Below are 21,138 nucleotides of genomic sequence, written 5' to 3'. Positions count from 1 at the left end.
CATCACCTTTGTTGCTCTTGCCTCTAAACTTAACCCAAAGATTCTCAACAGGCTTTTCTCCAGTTTCATACTGGAGCTCTGAACAATCATACTGCTCCATTACATACAGAGCAGTATGATTGCTCTGAGCTCCACTATGAGCTCTGCTGCACAATAGGTCTAAATATGTATGTCTTGCCCCTATCCTTGTCATGGTTCAGTTTGCACACATGGGTTGAAATCTTGGCCCCACTGAAGTCAATGGAAGTTTTACCATTGACTTCAACAAGGCCAGGATTACACCATGGGTATTTAGGCAAGTGAACTGATGTATCAGGTATCATTCAGAGACAGAGCACCCTGAAAACAGGAACGGCACTGTCACAAACTACTACACTTATTACTTGTGAAACCAAAAGTACTATCAATGACGTTAAGGTAGCTGTTCACATGCACACTGCACCAGATAGAAATTGCCTAGGAAAATATCTTTAGATTAACTTTTTTCAGTAGCGAATACCAGGTAAATTCTCCTGCTCAGAGTTAAGACCTTTTCCAGGCCAAAAGGAACAGCAGCTCAAAATTTCACAAGGGATAGATTTACATAATACACCTCTACCTCGATATAACACTGTCCTTGGGAGCCAAAAAAAAATCTTACTGCGTTTTAGGTGAAACCGCGTTATATCCGAATTAGTGTTATATCGGGTCGCGTTATATCGAGGTAGGGGTGTAGTTCTTTTACATGACTTCAGGATAACAGCGATATTAATTAATATCTAAGAAATACAGTATAGAAAGCCTGCACTGAATAAAATGAAAGATTATTAACTATTTGTCAACATGTCAGACGTATAGACTCCTGGACATAAGGCTCAAGTAAAGTGTTAGGATGCAAGGAGCTGTGCTCTGTTCTTTACCATATTCAAATCAAGTTTATTTTTTATATACCAAAACAAAAAACCCTAAGTGGCAGCATTATTCTCAAAATTAAGAAATTAATTCACAGGAATAATACAAATGTAAAATAGAAGAAAAATTCCACTGTGCATCAAATCTTTAAAAATAAATAGGTTATAAGTGCATTTGGAGCTAAGCTGGGCTTTTCCATTTCTTCATCTCTCCTTTTTGCTGCATGCTTTGTTTTTAAAGAGACAAGTATATAACCAACGCATTTTCTGTACATTGCCTCTTAAAATGTAATTTTAATTGTTAACAGTGACAATTATGTAGACATATATTTGAGAATTAAAAAAAAAAAATCAACAATTTTTAAATAATACTTTAACAGAGAGATGGATTGCTTACATAAAAAAAGGCATTGATCGTTGGTCATCTCAGGGAAGTTATCCTTGACATGTAGGACTAAAAACATTTATTCATCAAGTTCATAGTCAGTATCATCTCTATCCAGGGCACCACTGATGGACACGTTATCACACTGATCTTCATCTGTGCCCCCCTCGCACAGCTCCATACAAAGCAAGCTGCTGGTCAAACATTTACAGGGTGGTGAGCACCTCATCTTTGCACACAAGCATTTCATTAGCTGAAGGATTGGTATGGGAGCATATAGCATTTCACATGACTGGTGTGATCAGTCCATCCACCAAGACCCATCCATGCCTGGTAGCGAAGGGTAGATTTGGATGCACTCAATCATCCCAGAGACATTCCGTTGTTTGATAATTTGCCCTCTTCATGGCAGGTATAAATGCACTCTTTGTTGGTCTGCTTCTTGGAAAACCATCCACCAATGTAGCTCTGCAAATGCTGGTCTTCAAATGGTAAACTCGGCATACGACCGCCTCTAGTGCATTTGTTACCTCACTAGTTTTATTAGTTAAGTCCAAAACAGACTGCAAAGAGTTACAAAGGGATCTCACAAAACTAAGTGACTGGGCAACAAAACGGCAGATGAAATTCAATATTAATAAATGCAGAGTTATGCATATTGGAAAACATAATCCCAACTCTACATACAAAATGATGGGGTCTAACTTAGCTTTTACCAATCAAGAAAAAGATCTCAGAGGCATTGTGGATAGTTCTCTGAAAACATCCACTCACTCTGCAGTGGCAGTCAAAAAAGTAAACAGAATGTCAGGAACCATTAGGAAATAGATACTATATAAATACATGGTATGCCCACATCTGAATACTTCATGCAATTCTGGTCATCCCATCTCACAAAAGATATATTAGAATTGGAAAAGGTACAGAGAAGGACAACAATGATTAAGGGTATGGAGCAGCTTTTGTATGAGGAGAGATTAAAAAGACTGACTGTTCAGCTTGGAAAAGAGACAACTAAGGGGAGATATGATAGAGGTCTATAAAATGGTGATTGGCATAGAGAACATGAATAAGGAAATGTTATTTACTCCTTCACATAACACAAGAACCAGGGGTCACCCAATGAAATTAATAGGCGGCAGGTTTAAAACAAACAAAAGGAAATACTTCTTCACATAACACACAGTAAACCTGTGGAACTCTTTGCCAGGGGATATTGTGAAGGCCAGAACAATCATGGGGTTCAAAAAAGAACTAGATATGTTCATAGCGGATAGAGCCATCAGTGGCTATTAATAGGGCCCTACCAAATTCACGGCTATGAAAAACATGTCACGGACTGTGAAATCTGGTCTCCCCCCCCCATGAAATCTGGTCTGGTGTGTGCTTTTACCCTATACTATACAGATTTCACAGGCAAGACCAGCGTTTCTCAAATTGGGGGTTCTGACCCATAGGGAGTTGCAGAGAGGTCACAAAGTTATTTTAGGGGGGGAGGGTGCGGTATTGCCACCCTTACTTCTGCGCTGCCTTCAGAGCTGGGTGGCTGGAGAGTGGCGGCTGTTGGCCGGGCATCCAGCACTGAAGGCAGGACCCCAACAGCACCGGAAGTAAGGGTGGCAATACCATACCATGTCACGTCACCCTTACTTCTGCGCTGCTGCCTTCAGAGCTGGGCGGCCAGAGAGTGGTGACTGCTGACTAAGGACCCAGCTCTGCAGGCAGCATCAAAGAAGTAAGGCTGGAAGTACCAGACCATGCCATCTTTACTTCTGTGCTGCTGCTGGCGGCAGCTCTGCCTTTACAGCTGGGCTCCCGGACAGCAGCCACCACTCTCCCGCTGCCCAGCTCTGAAGGCAGCAACACTGCCAGCAGCAGCAGCGCAGAAGTAAGGGTAACAGTACCGCAGTGTCCCTTACAATAACTTTGCAAACCTCCAACAACTCCTTTTTGGGTCAGGATCTCTGCAATTACAACATCGTGAAATTTCAGATTTAAATAGCTGAAATCATGACATTTACAATTTTTAAAATCCTATGACCGTGAAATTGACCAAAATGGATAGTGAATTTGGTAGGGCCCTAGCTATTAACCAAGGTGGTCAGGGATGCAACTCCATGCTCTGGGTATCCCTAGCCTCTGATAGCCTGAAGCTGGAAGTGGAGAACACTTGATTTCCTGTTCTGTTCATTCCTTCTAGAGCACCTGGCATTGGCCAATGTCAGAAGACAGGATACCAGGCTAGATGGGTCATTGGTCTGACATAGTATGGCCGTTCTTATGTTCTTAGTGGGAAAAGTCTTAGCCATCCTATGCACCTTCAGAGTAAGAGCGTGTCTTTGGAGGCTGAATCAAATTCCTTCCAGTAAGATATTTTGATTTTTCCAGTCAATCTTCCAGTAGTTTCACATCCTGAAAGGGTGCAGAAACCTGGCAGTGCGGCAGCTTTTAATGGTCTGACCAATAGGAGTATATCTCTGAGGGATATACAGTGATTCTGTTCCCCAGCATCAGGCTTAAAACAATGTTGAGGAAGGCTTGGCAAACGTCTCATAGAAAGCACTAGAACACCTGTGTCCTGTGCAAAAATCCAGAGTTTAGTAGCACCTCTCTGTGACATTGGTGGCACACAAGATAATTTAGTGTCACCCTCTGTAGTGAGGCCAAGTGGCCTCCCTCCGAGCGGGAGAGTGAGGGACCATTACATTCCCCTTGGAGGGAGGAGCTTAGATCACCCTGCCCCCTCACTGGAAGTACCAGGACATGGCCAGAAGTATAAAAGGCCAGCCCTGAGGCGCAGTTGGAGGGGAGCCTGTGGAGGAGAAGGACGCTCTGCCGCGTCCCCGGGAGGAATCTATGCCTGGCTGTTCCCAATCCGCAGATGCCAACTAGGACTGGCCCGGAGTGCCTGCCACCGTATACCCCGAGGAACCAGAAGAGGCCTGGAGACCACAGATACCGAACCCCGGGGAGGCAGGAAGTAGCCCAGGGGCAGCCACGGAGCAGCCCAGCTGCAGAGCCCAGTGTGGCTCAGTCAGCGTGTTACAGCTGGATCTCTGCCGACGCAGCCAATCCTGCCCCTGCCAGAGCCCTGGGCTGGGACGTGGTGGAGTAGGGTGGGCCTGTGTCCCCCTGCCAACCCACCCTGGGGTGGCTGATTCCCCCCTCCACTGTGCCAGGAGGTTCTAGCTCTGAAGAGGAGCTTCCCTTACCAGTAGCCCTGAAAGACTGTTTTGCTTGCTGGCACCCTGAGCCTACTCAAGCCCAGGCCCATCTCACCTGTAGACTGTTTGTTTGCTGGCTGCCTGAGCTCTGCCCAGGTCAAAGCCAGTCCTGATAGGCTCTGTTTAAGGGTTGACTGCTTGAGTTACCAAAACCCAGGCTAAAACCTGACAGGGACTACTCATTGCCCAGCCCTATTGTGGGCTCTTGGCGGTCTCACAGGCTCTGGTCCTGGCCAGACAGGACCAGCCTGAGTGGCCTCCCTCCAAGCGGGAGAGTGAGGGACCATTACACCCTCCTACAGGAACTATGAAGAAACTCTACTGAACAGTGTGAGGCAGCAGCTTTATGATGACATGTGATGACAAAATTCTTCACGCAATTCTTGGTATGCATGAGTGCTTTTCTTGCAAGGTATGAGATTAATTCGTCCTTCGTGAAGTATGAGGCAGTAGCTTCTTCGTTGCAACACTGGACATGTTTGTGGAGTCAATGATTTTGTACTGGACAGGTGCAATGCCATGAAGTCTCTTCTTTCTGGTAATATTTTTAATTGATTCCTCTGCATACATGTCAAACATAAGGTGGACTTTGTCATAGGTCCAGTATTTTCTCTCTAGCTTCATAATGAACTGTTCAGCCAAACCTTGGCAGGTGTTAAGAGTTTCTGGTTTGTCAAGAGCTTGCATCTCAGCCATACCATGTATGACTGCTAAACTCAAAGGCCTCTGCTAGCATTAGGTACAGGTCACATTATCAGTAGTTGTTAGCTTAGGAAGACTATGCAATATGTGCATTATGTTGCTTTTCCCCTGGCACATATATCTTGTTCCATCAGATGCTAACACTAATTGTGGTATCATGGAGAACTCATACTTTCCCAAAGTCTCACACATATTAACATCACACTGAGATCTAGACACGACCAGGAGACTAGCAAAACAATGACCTGTCTGTGGTTAGCTCTGTAATAGTCCCTGCCACCTTCACTCTGATTTTCTTCTTTGCACAACTTTAGTCTGTTTTTCTTGATTGTAGCCCATGATAATTCTTTGGATTTTGAAGGCTTCATACAAGCCACGACCCAAAGTATCCATTCAACTGACATCTTTAGCTATCTCATCACTGAAGACTGCTTTCATCAAAATATTAATGAGCTCCTGTCCGTCATACGTGAATAGGTTGCCAGTCTGAGCAAGCTCAACTGTAGCTTTAAAATTGCCCCTTTGGGGCATTTAACAGCACCTAATGAGTCTAGCTGGTGCTTGGTTATTTCTGGGAAAGGCACCCCAACCCCAGATTTTGAGTGAAACAGTAAGTGATGTAGTTCTGAGGTTGCCAGGAAAAACTGGGAAAGGGCATTTGGAAGCAGTGTTATGCCCACAACTCCCCTTTCTTCCCAAAAAACTTTTAATGCTCGGTTTTCCATGTTTCCACATTTTATGGCTTTGTCTGAATCAAGCACACAGAAGGGAGCTAGTGATCTTTTAACAACCCAATTTCCTTTTCAAAATTCCTCCCCAGTGTCAGGGTCAGACTTTTCTACACTTCTTATTTCAGCAAGGCCCCAGGCAACCATTGTAGAATAGTTGGCAAAAAAATATTTTGAAACCGTCCAGTGCTGCAAAATGCAAATTCCAATTAGCAGTCCTGACAGATCAAATAAAGGGCAGCAAAGACTCAATCATATTCATACATTGCTGCACTATCTCAAAAGTTGGCTGATTCAACTTCATTGAATTGCTTGATCCATTCTGCAGTATTGCAGCTCCCCATCATGTAGCAATAGGTCATTAAGAGCAGAATTTACACTGGATGCGTGGAACCGGTCTTGCAAGTCCTGTGCCCCTTGGAAAAGGACTTCAAACACATCCATCTGTTTTTCAAAGACGACATCTAGGTATCACTTTTACAGGGCAACAAGTGTTCGGGTGTGTGCTTCTATACAACAGAAGAAGCAGGTGTTCTTTTTGCAGTGCATGCCCTGGGACCTATAATAAGGTGAGTCTTGCCAACAGTTGGCAGTTGTCCCAGCATCTTCAACTTTTTCTTGATGTACTTTCTCTCCAACCTTACCAAATTCAGTTTATGAGTGTGCTTCTTATAGGAAGGTGCCACTGAGCTTAACCAACTCCCCTATCGTGGTATTTTCCAAAGATTCAGCTACTAGTCAGTACTCTCTCTCTCTCTCCCCATTAATGCCTGAAAATTATCAAGACCAAAGTAAAAAAACAAGGATTTTGTAATAAGTTATTTTGATTATAATTCATTGTGTTATGTAATGTATGTTATGTAACTATGTGCATACCAATTATAGATGGATTCAAGTAATTTCTGGCTGGATGCTGACATCTTAACCAGAGCCTCATTACAACTCTTTCGGTATAATAAAGCAAGCTGATAATCAATATGACCGAATCACTTTTTTTGCCTATGATGGATGATGGCAAATCAATGTGAAGTGCTCCTTCCATTTATAGTCATCTGTAACATTCAAAAAAATTAATCAGGGATCATGTTCTGAGCATTGCCTGATAACACAGCCTTGTCAATTGAGGACCACAATTTAACTTTGTGAGGTCTGCATGTCTGTGTTAAAGAATCAATGTACAAGTTGATTTTTTAAAATGTTCTTGAATACATATCTACATAATTGTTTTAGGTTCGTCACGTTCAGTACTATTGTGTTAGTAGGAGAAAGGGCTTTCAAATGATACCCAACTCAACCTATTTCCAACAATACTGCATTATCAAAGTGTCCACCAACCATAGCACCTGGAGCGGGTAGGAGGAGCAGCTTCCTCCCCCCACAAAGAAATTATGACTCTGTGATTGAAATTACGATTCAGTAGATTTTTATTAATCAAAATGACACCTCCCTTACTTTTCTATCATTAAACTTGCCCACAGAATTACACATGCTCCCAAGCAGAGGTTTGCTGGATTCTCATGGGCACCCCAGAGACAAGAACATTATGTTCCTTGGAAAGGTAACATGCCATTATTGGGTCAAAACCCCAACAACAATTAGTTAAAGCTAGGCTTGGAAGGATTCGATTTTTAATTGGTAAAGGTCGATTTCACTGTGCACACACAAACAGACAATAAATATTTCCTGCAATATTAATCAAAATGTACAAATAGGAAAAATAAGAAAAATACGGTTTGAGAACTTATTAAAGTTGATTTAAGGATATTTACTTTGTATATTTTGACATGTGATGTTGGCAATTTGGGTTTTAACTTTTATAAAGCTTTAACATTTTGAATCTCAACATATATTGTAATTAAATAATTATTGTCTGACTCCCTTACTGGCTGAGCCACCATAATTTCCCAGAAATGTGTAAACTTAAAGCATTAAAAATAAAAAAATGCTTTAAAATACATATTGATATTATCCATCAAAATTATATATATAAAATATCAGATCCACCAAGCCTCGTTAAAGATAAGGAAATGCAAGAGCCTGTCTGCACTATGGTTATCATTATAAAGCCAGAGTTATTACCAGGCACTAATGTTGCTGTTTAACCTATATTTACTGGGTCAGTGACCCTCAGGGTACAGTTTAGAATGCACTAATGAAAACTATTCACAAGTAACATGTCACAATTCTTCTTTTGACATCTACATGAAAAAAGTATTTTACCTGTCCGGTAAAATCGTTTCAAGGGCAGAAATGAAGTAAGGAACCACAACATCAATCCCTTTCAGGTCGCAGCAGAACAACGGAGGAGAATTTAGAATAATGCTGGCCAGCACTGGGTGGCAAATGAAATCTGCTATCTGCAAACCCTGAATTAAAAGCATGTAAAATCTGAAAGAGAAAGACAGGATTAAATGGTTTGTACAAAAAGAGGCTTTGCATTAGCAACTAGACTGGTCATTAGTCAATAACAATTTTTAACCCTTTAAATTAAAATACAGACCAAAATGTTTCAATAACCAGGAACCTACAGTTATGCTCCTGAATCCATATGCACCTAAAGGTAGCATTTTTAAATGCTCCTAAATGACTTAGGAGCACATATCCCATTGACTTCAGACTGCAAACCCTGATGGAGTAATATACCCAGATCAAAGCATTTCAGCTTTGATTTGTGGAAAGTTCATATATTGGAAGGTGATGTTGGTCACAAATATAGCACAGGTTAGTGTCTTACCAATTTTGTTCGAATTTGTGTTGTTCACACAGTAAGGATGCTAACAAGGCCCCAGTCTAGTCTTTTCCAGCACAGGTAAATAAAAGTGTGAAATTTCTTAGTAGAATTTCAGATTTTTACATATTTGTTTCTACTAACATTTAGGAAAATAAAGAAAAAAGTACAAAACATTCAATTTAGCAATATAAAATGGAAAATAAAGAACAAGTAACATGCAAATAAAACTAAGTATAAAAAAAATCTAATTTGGTTTAAATGACTACTTTTATCCAGCCTGTGATACTTTCTACTGAGTCCTCATGCAAAGGATTTTGCCATTCCTGCTTTTAAAAATTTTCCCCTCCCACCTGATGGTTGTGTGAATCTTCCACAGAATACAAAATGTACAGTGCTCACTTTATATTATTTTTTATTACAAATATTTGCACTATAAAAATGATAAACAAAAGAAATAGTATTTTTCAATTCACCTCACACAAGTACCGTAGTGCAATCTTTTTATCATGAAAGTGCAACTTACAAATGTAGATTTTTTTTGGTACACAACTGCACTCAAAAACAAAAAAAGTAAAGCTTTAAAGCCTACAAGTCCATTCAGTCCTATTTCTTCACTAAGACAAACAAGTTTATTTACATTTACGGGAGATAATGTTGCCCGCTTCTTATTTACAATGTCACCTGAAAGTGAGAACAGGCATTGCAAGGTATTTACGTGCTAGATAAGCTAAACATTTGTATATCCCTTCATGCTTCGGGCACCATTCCAGAGGACATGCTTCCATGCTGATGCTTATTAAAAAAAAATAATGCATTAATTAAATTTGTGACTGAACTCCTTGTGGGAGAATAGTATGTCTCCTGCTCTGTTTTACCTGCATTCTGCCATATATTATGTGTTATGGCAGTCTCAGATAACGACCCAGCACATGTTGTTTGATTTAAGAATACTTTCACTGCAGATTTTACAAAAATGCAAAGAAGGTACCAATGTGAAATTTCTAAAGATAGCTACAGCACTCCACCTAAGGTTTAAGACTCTGAAGTGCCTTCCAAAATCTGAGAGGGACAAGGAGTGGAGCATACTTTCAGGAGTCTTAAAACAGTAACACTGCGATGCGGCAACTACAGAACCCAAACCAAACCAAAATCAACTTTCTGCTTTTTTCATTATCTGAGTTAGATGCCGAAAATGAATATGTGTTGGTCCACACTGCTTTGGATTGTTAATGAGCAGAAGCAGTCATCAGCATGGACATGTCCTCTGGAATGGTGACTGATGCATAAAGGAACATATTAATCTTTAGAGCATCTGGCATGTAAATAGCTTGTGATGCTGGCTACAACAGTATCATACGAATGCCTGGTCTCACTTTCAGGTGACATTGTAAACAAGAAGCAGGCAGCATTATCTCCTGCAAATGTAAATAAATTGGTTTGTTTGAGCGATTGGCCAAACAGGAAGTAGGACTGAGTGGATTTGTAGGCTCTAAAGTTTTACATTGGTTTATTTTTGAATGCAGTTTTATTTTTTTAACATAATTCTACATTTGTAAGTTCAACTTTCATGATAAAGAGATTGTACTACAGTACTTGTATTAGGTGAATTGAAAAATATTATTTCTTTTGTTTTTTTACAGTGCAAATATTTGTAATCAAAACTAAACAAAGTGAGCACTGTACACTTTGTATTCCGTCTTGTAATCTAAATCAATATATTTGAAAATGTAGAAAACATCCTCAAATATTTAAATAAATGGAATTCTATTACTGTTTAACAGCGCAATTAATCGCACCATTAATTGCTTGACAGCCCTAATCATAATGGTTCTAGAAGAGATCATCTCCTGAGATTTCCATATTCAAATTTAAGCCTACGTGGCTTCATTTTTGTAAAATTGGAGCCCATATTGGAACATCTTTCAATGTCTAATACACAAATATGCCTTGTGTCTATGTAGTAAAAAAAAATTCAGTCTTACAGTGGATAAGAGAAAAGATTATCATGGACGAGCCAAATAAGACCATCAAAAGGAAGGGACATATTCTGCATCCTCAAGAAAACCCAGATATGACTGAGGTCATGAGAGGGGGCAAGAAATCCCCCCTTGATTAAACAGAGGTTCCTAGATGCAGCATCTTTAAAGACCTGAACAATTATCCATTGATTGGCATTACAAGATTCAGGAGCAAACTGGATGCTGTTTACTCAAAATAAATTAGATTTTCACCACAAAATTATAGCAAGAAAGCAACTGGAAGATGCTTTAGTACCGGGATAAGTAGGCTGGCAGTATATCCTCCCCAGTCTTCTTGCTACAAAATATCCTACATAGTGTTCCACATGCCTCTGCTCTTCCTGCTTCATAGTTATCAGGAAATTCACTTGAATCAAATGTGGAATTGGAAGTCATGGTGTCTGTGGACATTTGTGATCCTTTCCGACGAAACTCCATGCTAGCTTGGGTTGCTATAGCTGGAAAGAGAAAAAGTAAGAGTTTTTATTGTGTTTGTCAACATATAAAACAGGCTCATGGGATCCAGGACACAAAGATCACGTCAAATTTAGGGATTATGATGAAGCTGCCAGTTCACTGTATTTGAATCACTGCCTCTGTTTAATAACCTATTTCAGGGTATTTGATTTCTTCCCTAACACAGGAGTGATATTAATTCTTCAGACCCTATGTATAAGTATATTCACCCTCAGCATTGTGTACTGAAAAAGAGTACACTTATGCTGAGTATGTGCGCATCAGTCCAAATCCCTGCGTTGTGCGCAAACAAAAAGATCCACCATACCCCTCATCTCACTTCCTGCCTCCTCTTCCCCTTTAGAAAATTAGACATTCTAATTTCCCTTCCCATCTCCTAAACTATCTTGTCACTATCTGAAGTTGTTCCATTCCCCTCCCGCCCCCCAAAAAAGCAGATGACTACTTTTATGCTTCCTGACTCCGATTTTTTTGGCTGCCTCTTGAGCACAGAGCTACTCTGGCCCAGCTTATCCCTCTGGACTCTACTGTTGAAGTAAGTCCCCTGCCTATTTCCAGATGTCAGGAAGAGGACAGGACCCATCTCAGAGTGAAAGGGATGGCTGTAAGAGAGGTGGGACATGTCTGAATGTGTTGGAGGGACCAGATTATAACAGCAACTTTCATCACACAGTGCCTGTAACTGCCATGGGAATCTTTGAAGTTAGCCAGTCCTGGGTGTCAGCTACCAGGAAACTGGGCAGTTGCCTAGTGGCTACTTCATAGTATTAATGAAAGTTTTTAAATACTCTACAAACATTTCTAAAACACCAAAATGGCTTTGGATGGCCCCATGGACCTAACTGGGGTTGGTCATTCTTTAGCATTGTTTTCTTTTCCTGTAGAATATATCTGAAAGTGATATAACTAATGTAGTTTATGAATTCATCTTAGAGATATTCCTAGCCCCTATGTTAGTGCCATGTGCACAACATAGAGAAAGCTAGTCACTTTGCTTGCCCCATTATTTCTTCTGGAGTGGCAGCCAAGAAGGATGTACTGGGTACTCCCTGGGCAACAGAAGAGCCAATTCCCTGTGGTATCCCCAAAGACTGGAACAGCACATTGCTTGTGATTTTCAGGAAAGGCAATCATGTGTCAGTATTATTTCAAAAACCATAGAGGCTGGTTTGGTTTTGTGTAGGAACACATCAGAATTCCACCAGTAACAGACACAATTTAGGGCCTGGGACACTGCAGGGGGGAAAAGTCAGATTTGCAAAGGGTGAGGAGTTTGAAGTTATACTAACATAAGTCCTGATTATGCTTTGCCAGTTACATTATTTCCAAATTGTATGGAGGGTTAATTTTTAGAAAGTTCCGAACAAAAGTCTTTACTCAGTTATTCTTTGTAAAATTCTTGGTGTAAACTATTTGATGTTTGTTACCTTAAAAGATTTTTTATGGCATAAGTGACAAATAAGCACAAATCTTTATGCATTTTCCCATGAGCCATGTGTGTCCTAAATAAGCTATCCAGCAATATAGTATAGTTGGAAAAAAAAAAAAAAACCACTACATGCACAATGCATACAAATCAAACATTAGGTCTGTATAAAATAAGCTTTAAGTTAAAAAACAAAACAAAACATGGTTAGTGCAAAGTCCTGAAATTCATGACATGATCACAGACTATAGTACATAAATGATGGGACTGATTCAGGCAGATTAATTTGCTTTTGCCAACAATCTTCCCCATTCAAAAAACATACACACAAAAAATTACTTGTCTTTCCCAAGTAAAAGTGCAAAAGCTACAAGAGACAATGACAATGACATTACAAATAAAAATATGGGATTATGTAAAAAGAAAAAAACATGACTGCAATTAAGGAAAAGCTACTGGTTCCTACTTACAAGATTTATAAGAAAGAAGAATTTGGATAAAAGATGCTGCAAGATAATAGAAATAAAATGGAAAATCAAAGGACAGCAGTAGTTATAAAATACTTTAAAGATGGTGAAATTGTAATATAAAAGTTAAGAAGCTTTTAGCTTTTTTTAAAAAATAGATTAAAAGCTTTATGACATAGCAAGCTTGTTAAACACATAGGAAATTGGCATTCAGGTCCAAAATTATGGTTTTGAAAGTACCATGCAAAACAATGAACAAAGAAATCTACAAAATATTAATAACATTTAGTTTTGTTCATATTAAAGTACATTTGATCTTTAAATAAATGTATTAACCCATCCCAGCTCAAGCTGTGCTTCTCCTGAACTATGTTGTACATGAAGTATATTACAGGACTACACTAGTACAATAATCATAAGACTTGCTTACTTGGGGTGAACCCACATGGGAAAGTTACTTACCAGTAATGCTCCTTGCCCCAATTCTCCTCTTTCCCCAACCACAAATTCTTTATACTAAAGTGTTATGGCTCCAGCTTCCAGGAAGCAAGATGACAAAGAATCCTTAACAAAGGCTATTATAAATGTATAAGCCTGCCCACTTCCATCTCAGTCAAGAAACTTCCAAAGCAGAAATATACAGGTAGCAGAATAACGACAAAGATTCAACACCTTAGATGCAATTCCCAAGGAAAGGTGGAAGAGAGGGAAAACGTCAATTACCAGGAAAAATTACTTACCTTGTAAAAACTGCTTCTCTGAATATTTTGGGACAGATCATGAGCTGAGATGCAGTCCCTCAGTGCTATTCTGGAAACAAACAGCTGGGAATTCCCACAGCTGGACCCTGTCTCCTCACATCACATCCCCTGGAGTAAGGCATATGTTGAGGGCAGAGAGGAGCCAGAAAGGAGCATGGCTTGAGCAAATACTGCCCTGTCTGAGACTTACTAGACTTTCTCCTGCGGGCAGGTTATAGATCCCCAGAGAATAAAAAAGTGGGCCCTGGAGTCTTTTAATGTGTACAAAGATTCATCTGTGCTGTCAACAAACAGTTAAGTGCCATCAAAAGAAAGGTCTTCGACCATATTCTGGACCTCCTTTGGAAATCTCGGGAGCTGAAGCAAGGAGGCCTTCCTCATAACTACTATCATAGAAATCAGAGTGGCAGTATTAGCAGCACCAAGAGACGCCTGCAGAGATGGTCTGGTGAGCAGCTAGCAGTCTACAATTGCTCTCTATGTTCTGCTGGTAGATGCTCAATAAAGGAGTTCAGCTTGGTATTATTTGTATGGTTGTACTTTGCCATCAGTGCCTGGTAGTTGGTGATTCTGAATTGTAAAGCAGCTGATGAGTATGACTGTCTATTAAACAGGTCAAGGTGCTTATGATCTTTATATAGGGCACAGATTTAGAGTGGTGCTGCTTTCCATGTTTATCAACTGCCTCGACCACCAAGGAGTTAGGAAAGGTACGAGAAAATAAAAATTCTGAGTCCTTAGAATGGACATAATATTTCTTATCTGCTCTCTTGCACATGGGCAGAATTGTGGCTCGGGTGTGCCAGATAATGGAGCCCTCCTGAACCTTGCAAAGGTTAACAGGCAGGGTAATTCAGGCAGATGAAGCTGTATGAAAGATATCAAGCAGCTTATGATGTGATTCTTTAACATCCTCAAGAGGGATCTGTAAAGAATCCACAACTCTCTTGGTAAGGTCCTGAAACTGCTTAAAATCATCAGCCAGAGAAGGTAGAGGTTGCATAACCACTTCATCCATGGATGAAGAAGAGGAGTTGTTGGCTGATGGAGAGACCTCTTTATCAGCCATAGCTTCCTGTTCCTCAGTGGTTTCTTCCTGAGGTTCTGGTCTCCTAGAGAGGAAGGGTGATGAAAGTTGTCTCTCTCCATCAGGTGATGTTCAAGGGGCTAAAGAATTGCTGGCAATACTGGGACCCCCGGTGGCCTCAATATGGCCAAGGAGGTGACGCATGTAGCATGGGTGGAGGCATCCATTGGTATGAGTGCTCATACCAACAAGATGGTGGTTGTGGACATTTCTCACAAGCAAGATCAATTTCCTCAGAGACTCAGAGATGGAGAGGAGAGCCTTGGATAGATATTTGAGAAACCAAGGCATGGTCTTCATCAAAATCTTCCTCTTCCAAATCACTCTGACATGGTGGAGCACTGGAAGAAACATGAGGTAAAACTGTCCGTACTGGACAGGTATTTGGGGATCTAGAGGTCTTTGATACCGAGACCAGATCACAGCTGAGCAATAGCGAGCCAGGCGTCTCAGACACAGCAAAGTCTTAGGGAAAACTAAACTCCTGTGATACAGAGTGTCGTACAGTGTTTATAGCCTGAGTCGAAGTAATGGTGACTGAGGGAGTTGACAGTACTGAGTCTCAAACACTCTGAGGGGAGTCCTGATGGGGCCTGAGTGGACATCTTCAGTATCGAGTGAGCAGAGACACCTGATGGCTTATCAGAGCCTGATAGTTTTAAGTCTTTAAGCTTAACAGTGCCCTGGTACCCGAGGAACAAGCAGCCTCGTAGGTATTGGGTAGGAGACTGATGAGTGCCGAAGTGGCTGGAGTCATCAGCAACTGCGACTTCTTTGAGGCAGATTCCCTACCTGGAGAACTCTATGCACGGTCTTCAGATAACTTATGAGAAGAATCTTGGTTCATCCTCTTAGTTGCCCTCAAGGAGTGAGGCTCAGAGGCAGCCAACTTATTCTGAGACTGGCATACTGGAAGGACGAGTCCCGCTTGCATGGATCAGAGGCTGGGCACAGCAAGCTCCCCATCAGATGTAGTTGAAGTTTGATCTCCCTATTTTCTCTGGCTCTAGATTTTAATTCCACACAGAAGCTGCACTTGTGGGAAACATGAGATTCCCCGAGGCAACAGATGCCCTGAGAGTGTCTTTCACTGTCTACACTGCAATTTTATAGCCACGCAACCCAACCCTGCTGACCCGGGCTCTGAGACTTGGTGTCGTAGGTTTATCATCACAGTGTAGACATACTACAAGAGGCAATCAAATCTCTCTGTCATTTAACCGACACAAGGGATATCATCTCACATGCACTAAAGAAATTTAGTCTTAAAAGATAAATTGTCGAGAGGGCTGGGTTAACATTATTACATTTTACTTGACACCTGGTCTTGAGAAGTCAGCAGAGCAAAGCTCTATTAAGAAAATAGACTCAGCCATGACTGTAGCACTCAGGGAATATCCTTTCAAGGTTTCCCAAATGCCTAAGAAAAACTCATTAGCAGCTGACATTACACAATTGAGGGGAAGCATTTGTTCTAAGGCAGCCAGGATAGCAAGCCAAACAATTACTGAGATCCAATGCATCACCCATCTGGAGTTGCCAATCTGCTGCCCAGCATGTTGCATAAGAAGTCATACAGAATTCCTCACTGAATTTAATATTATTGAAGCAGTTACAACATACAGAGGAGAAATTAATATCTATTGTTGATCAGGTAATTAGCCACCAGCAGCTAATGGGCAGCTCTGCTGACACAAAGACGAACTGGACATCAGACAAATGAAGGAACAGTCCCTGGAGTGGGGACCTGCCATGTGATCTAATTCTAGAGAATGAGACACACAAAAAACTGACTTTTCCCACAAAGCAAGTGCCTGAATCTAGAACAGATCACTTCTCCTTTACTCCAAGACTTCATAAAAGGAAGAAAGGAAGGTAAGTCTTTTGGATGTATATTATGAAGCAATAGATCTTAATATTATCCATCTCTTATCAGAGATGGAAATTTCTAGCCAGCTGGAATGCAACTCAGTCCATTGAGTTCCTGCACTAACTGACACAGGACCCCCAAAGCACAAGAATCTTGGCTAGCCAGCAGACAAGTTGCTGCTTCTGAGTCAGAATGCAAGAGATCATGTTGAAAGATAGGCCTGAGAACGCAGTGTGGCAAAAGATCCTCCTGGGCCATGAGACTCTAGATGTACTCAGAGTCAGATGTACTCAGAATTATACAGAAGTTACCCTGAAGTGGCGTCTCATTAATACTCTTTGCTTGAAGGAAGACATGCCACACATACCCCAAAGCAGAAGCAGACAAGAATTAGGGTGACCAGATGTCCCGATTTTATAGGGACAGTCCCGATTTTTGGATCTTTTTCTTATATAGGCTCCTATTACCCCCCACCCCCTGTCCCGATTTTTCACACTTGCTGTCTGATCACCCTAACAAGAATGGACTGCTTGAAAATAACTTATAAGATGTTGCAGGCTATACTCAGCTGTGCAAGGGGCACCATTGTAAGCTTTCCCAATGACAGCGAAGATTAATCTGAACTGGCAGAAAAGGGGTAGCGATTGCATTCATTGTGAATAAAGGTCCAAAATCAGAGAGACAGAGCCCCTGAAAACAGAGAGGGCTCATTACATTTGGGTTTACCTTGCCAGCTGCTGTGGTGGCTAGTAATCTGTCATTCAAACAAAGACTGCAGAGAGATCTCAGCTCAGGGAGGAGTTTGGAGGCTGGCTGCCTAAACAAGCAGAAAAGTCATGCCATGTTGAAGGAGCCAGATGATCTGTAGGAACAGCTCATGCTTGCCAAAGGAGGCAGGCTGACCCTAAACTCCCCTCTGGTCATGAGAAGGTTAGGTGGAAGGGACAGAGTTTTCCTGCTAGATCCTTAGAAGATTCTCTCCTGTTTGACCAAAGATGCTTTTAGCTGTGATCCAGCTGTGGAATCTGTAGGAAAGGTTATTTGCTTGCTGTCCAATCCTCCCCCTCCCTTTTTCTCCCCAACAGCCACATTTTTCTCATTCTTGCCTTCCCTATGGAATGAGAGAGAGTTAGAGAGAAAAATTAAAGCAGAGTCATGAGGTATGGAGTTCTAGGACAAGGAGACAAAGAACAGAGGGGAACGTTTATGGGCTGGCTCCTTTATACTGGCTATGACTGACAGCTCTTTGCCTCCTTGCTTCATGGAAGACAGAGCCTTAAAGACCATCACAAGGAATCTACCGTAGGATGGGAGAAGAAGTGATGTGTGACACAAAGTTTAATAAAGGGATCCTTTTGAAATTGCCCATGTTCTCCAGGGAGTAGAATGTCAGAATGCACCTTGTTCGTATGGCAGGACGTACTGTGTTGCTCTCTGGCAGCAGCCTCTCTGCTCGGGTACACAGACTCATAGCAGCAGCAGTGTGGATCTTGCTGCAATGGTGGAGGCTCGAGCTAGCCACCCAAGCGTGGACCCAAAAGGTCAGGGAGGGCAGGGGTCTGAGCTTGGATGGCGAGCCCAAGCCTCTGCTGTTGCAACAACATCCATACTGCTATTTTTAGTGCACTAGCTTAAGCCCTGCTAGCGCAAATTTGTCTACCCGGGTTGGGATGCTCTCTCAGCCTTAGCTAGACAGCATTTGATTTATATGGGGCCTGGCACATGCTGAAGCATTCTGGGTGTCTCTCAATACAAATAAGGCAAGTATAGAATTCTGGAAAACAAAAAGGTCTTCAGGATCCTTTCAAAAGGGAAAGTTGTAAGTGTGACCATCTGAAGGATTAAGTAAAATTTTAATGCTACTAGTGGTAATTTCCCCCCTCTATTTTGGTTACTTCAAATTCCCTCTATTCCATTCCACAAAGTAGGTATAAGTCCTTCAACCATCAGATGGAGATAGAAGCATAGCTCTGTGGTGTTACTCATCTATATGATGAAGACATCTGGCTAACACTGTGCAGCTAAGAGACCTCCTGAGCACTAAAAGGGTTATAAAATAATTAAAAAAAAAAAAAAAAAAAAAAAAAACGATTAACATTTCTCCACTGATATCACAACAGGCATGAATTACAACCCATGTAGTTATTTAAGTGCTAGTTCATGTGCAGACAAGTCATAAGCATACGAGCCATTGCGATGAACCAAAAGGCAAAGGCCCCAAACTATCAATACTGACCCAGAATGAAGAAGAGGAGGGGTTTCAGCAAGCTGGATTAATGTACAGGTAAATAGTCTGTAGGTGGCCAGCACAAAGCAAACTACCTGGACTTCCTGGCTGAGTCATGGAGCTCAGAGTCTTCATTCAGCAGGGCAGCAAGTGGAGAAGGGACTTTTTACTGACTTCAAGTTCAATACAGAACGGGTCAGAATCCAAATGCCTCAACATACCAAAGAGTATGTTCCGAATCTGTTTTGTACTAGAGTTCGAATCTTTACCAGACGACTCAATTTCCTGGATTGCATTCCTTTTTATAGGAAGATGAGGAAGAAAGATCTCTCACCAGGCATATAGGCAAACTCAAGTAAGAAGCCATGAGGCATAGTGACTAGCAGTCAGTTCACGTGAAGGCAAACCACTAGAGCCTCGTAAGAGGCTGGCTGTTGTGGACTTAAGTTCATTTGTATGCAGGAGCTGCCAGGGCCAGACTAGTCACTCTTGCCCTGAAGAAAGATGGATCAGGCAACCTATAACTCTGAAAAGGAAAGGAACTGTATTTTCCCTAGTATACAGGTCTTGGGAGTCTCAAAATCAAAAGGGCTGAGCCTGAAAAGGATTTTTATTTTCTGGGAGTGTTACATTAGCTTTCTCCTTAAAGGATAACACAACGTAAATAAGGCTGTCCCCAAGAAGGCATTCCTCCTTGTGTGAATGGGAGAAATGTACAAGTAGTGAAATCAAGGAATTGCATGGACTGAGTCTGACTTCCAAATTCAGGAAGTTTCTGCTCACAAACCAAACCTCTATCTTCCAAGCCACTGAGAGAAAGAGGGACACACTAGAAATAGAACACTATTTTCTATCTATCTGGGTCTTCATCAGGTGGCCCATCATCATTGTATCTTAAGTGCCTTCTTGCTAACAGAATCAGCAATACATGTCAGGCAAAGGTTGGCCTCTTCCTGTAGGGCTCTGGAGAGCATAAAAGAGGGACAGAATTGACTGCAAAGCACTCCATGCATGGGCAAAAAAAGACGGGGGTTAAAATTTCCTATCCAACTACACACAGGTCTACCTCAGCCATCCAGAGAGCTATGTCTAACTGCTTGAGACAGGAAACAACTGCAAAGTATCAGCCAGAAAGCCAAGTCCCTCCACTGGGGCACAAATATTACAATCTTGCTCCAATGGCATAGGACTTACATCCACTGGCTAGGCTAACACAGAGCAGCTTTGGAAAATGAAAGATTTACTTCAACCAAGTTACAATTTTTGGACGACCAGGTGTTTTAGTTAACACCCCAAACTATTCCTTGGTCAATCTCTCGGTCTCTGACATTTACTGGTACATAAAAGTAATTTGTGTGTAAGAACTACTTATAAAAACCCATGCAGCAAGAGCATCTGTAAGGAAGTGAGTGGAGTAAACATACAGCTCAGATGTTGTGCACACTGGAAAAAATGCACATTTTATTCAAAATTTCTCATACTATATTTAGAGCTACACCCTGTTCTAAGAGATCATCTGTAAACTTTTAAAATAGTCCAACTTAAGCAACAAATAGACCAAGCGGTAAATTCAATGTTTAAAGTGGTATGAAACTCCTGTTATTAAAAAGGGAAATGGTATTAGTTTGCTCACCTGCGCATGCAGGTGTGAATTTACTCTTAAATTGTTCAGTTTCCTAAGCTCAGCCACTTCTCTCTCTCTAAATGTGTACTACCGGCTTGATTTTTTCAGAGAAACTGAGAACATATATTTCCTACTGAAGTCAAGGGACTCTGCAGGAGGACCTCTGAAAAATCAGGCCTTATATGCCTGACATATATATTTAGAATGAACACTGCAAAACCCACTGAATAATTATATCATATCAGCTTAACACACCTAAGAACATATTTTCTGGCAGGACATGCATGGAAGATAGCCTGTTTAATTACCATTGAGTCCCACCTCTAAACCTAAACTTGCTAATACAAACCTGTCCTACTGGTAATGGATTTGATTTTTGCTTTAAGCCACTAAATCTGACCTATTACATGAAGAACATGTTGAATAGACCACCACCAATACAGAGAGCACTACTTCTGCAATATGTCATAGCTCAAACAGATCTAACCATAGAAACCAGGTACTCTATTACTGAAAATAAA

At 41.2% G+C, this 21,138-nt stretch overlaps 1 protein-coding gene across 11 annotated transcripts in view; it reads right to left on the bottom strand.

The window, feature by feature from the left end:
- RALGAPB (Ral GTPase activating protein non-catalytic subunit beta) overlaps positions 1-21,138 on the bottom strand; it is a 136,233-nt gene that overhangs the window by 60,346 nt on the left and 54,749 nt on the right. For 7 of the 11 annotated variants that reach the window (XR_010592446.1, XR_006175551.2, XM_005295442.5 and 4 more), the window contains 3 exons: positions 13,052-13,087; positions 10,935-11,136; positions 8,150-8,317 (listed from right to left, as the gene is read on the bottom strand). Coding sequence is in view for 9 of the 11 variants with exons in the window: in XM_005295442.5 (XP_005295499.2) it covers positions 8,150-8,317; positions 10,935-11,136; positions 13,052-13,087 (406 nt within the window). In the remaining 2 variants the exon portion in view is untranslated. The remainder of the gene's footprint in view (positions 1-8,149; positions 8,318-10,934; positions 11,137-13,051; positions 13,088-21,138) is intronic. The other 4 variants (XM_005295443.5, XM_005295445.5, XM_005295446.5 and 1 more) reach the window with 1 other exon arrangement.

This window comes from Chrysemys picta, chromosome 13 (assembly GCF_011386835.1).
Source record: "Chrysemys picta bellii isolate R12L10 chromosome 13, ASM1138683v2, whole genome shotgun sequence".
NCBI classification, from domain to species: domain Eukaryota; kingdom Metazoa; phylum Chordata; order Testudines; family Emydidae; genus Chrysemys; species Chrysemys picta.
This window is presented reverse-complemented; position numbering and strand designations above follow the sequence as displayed.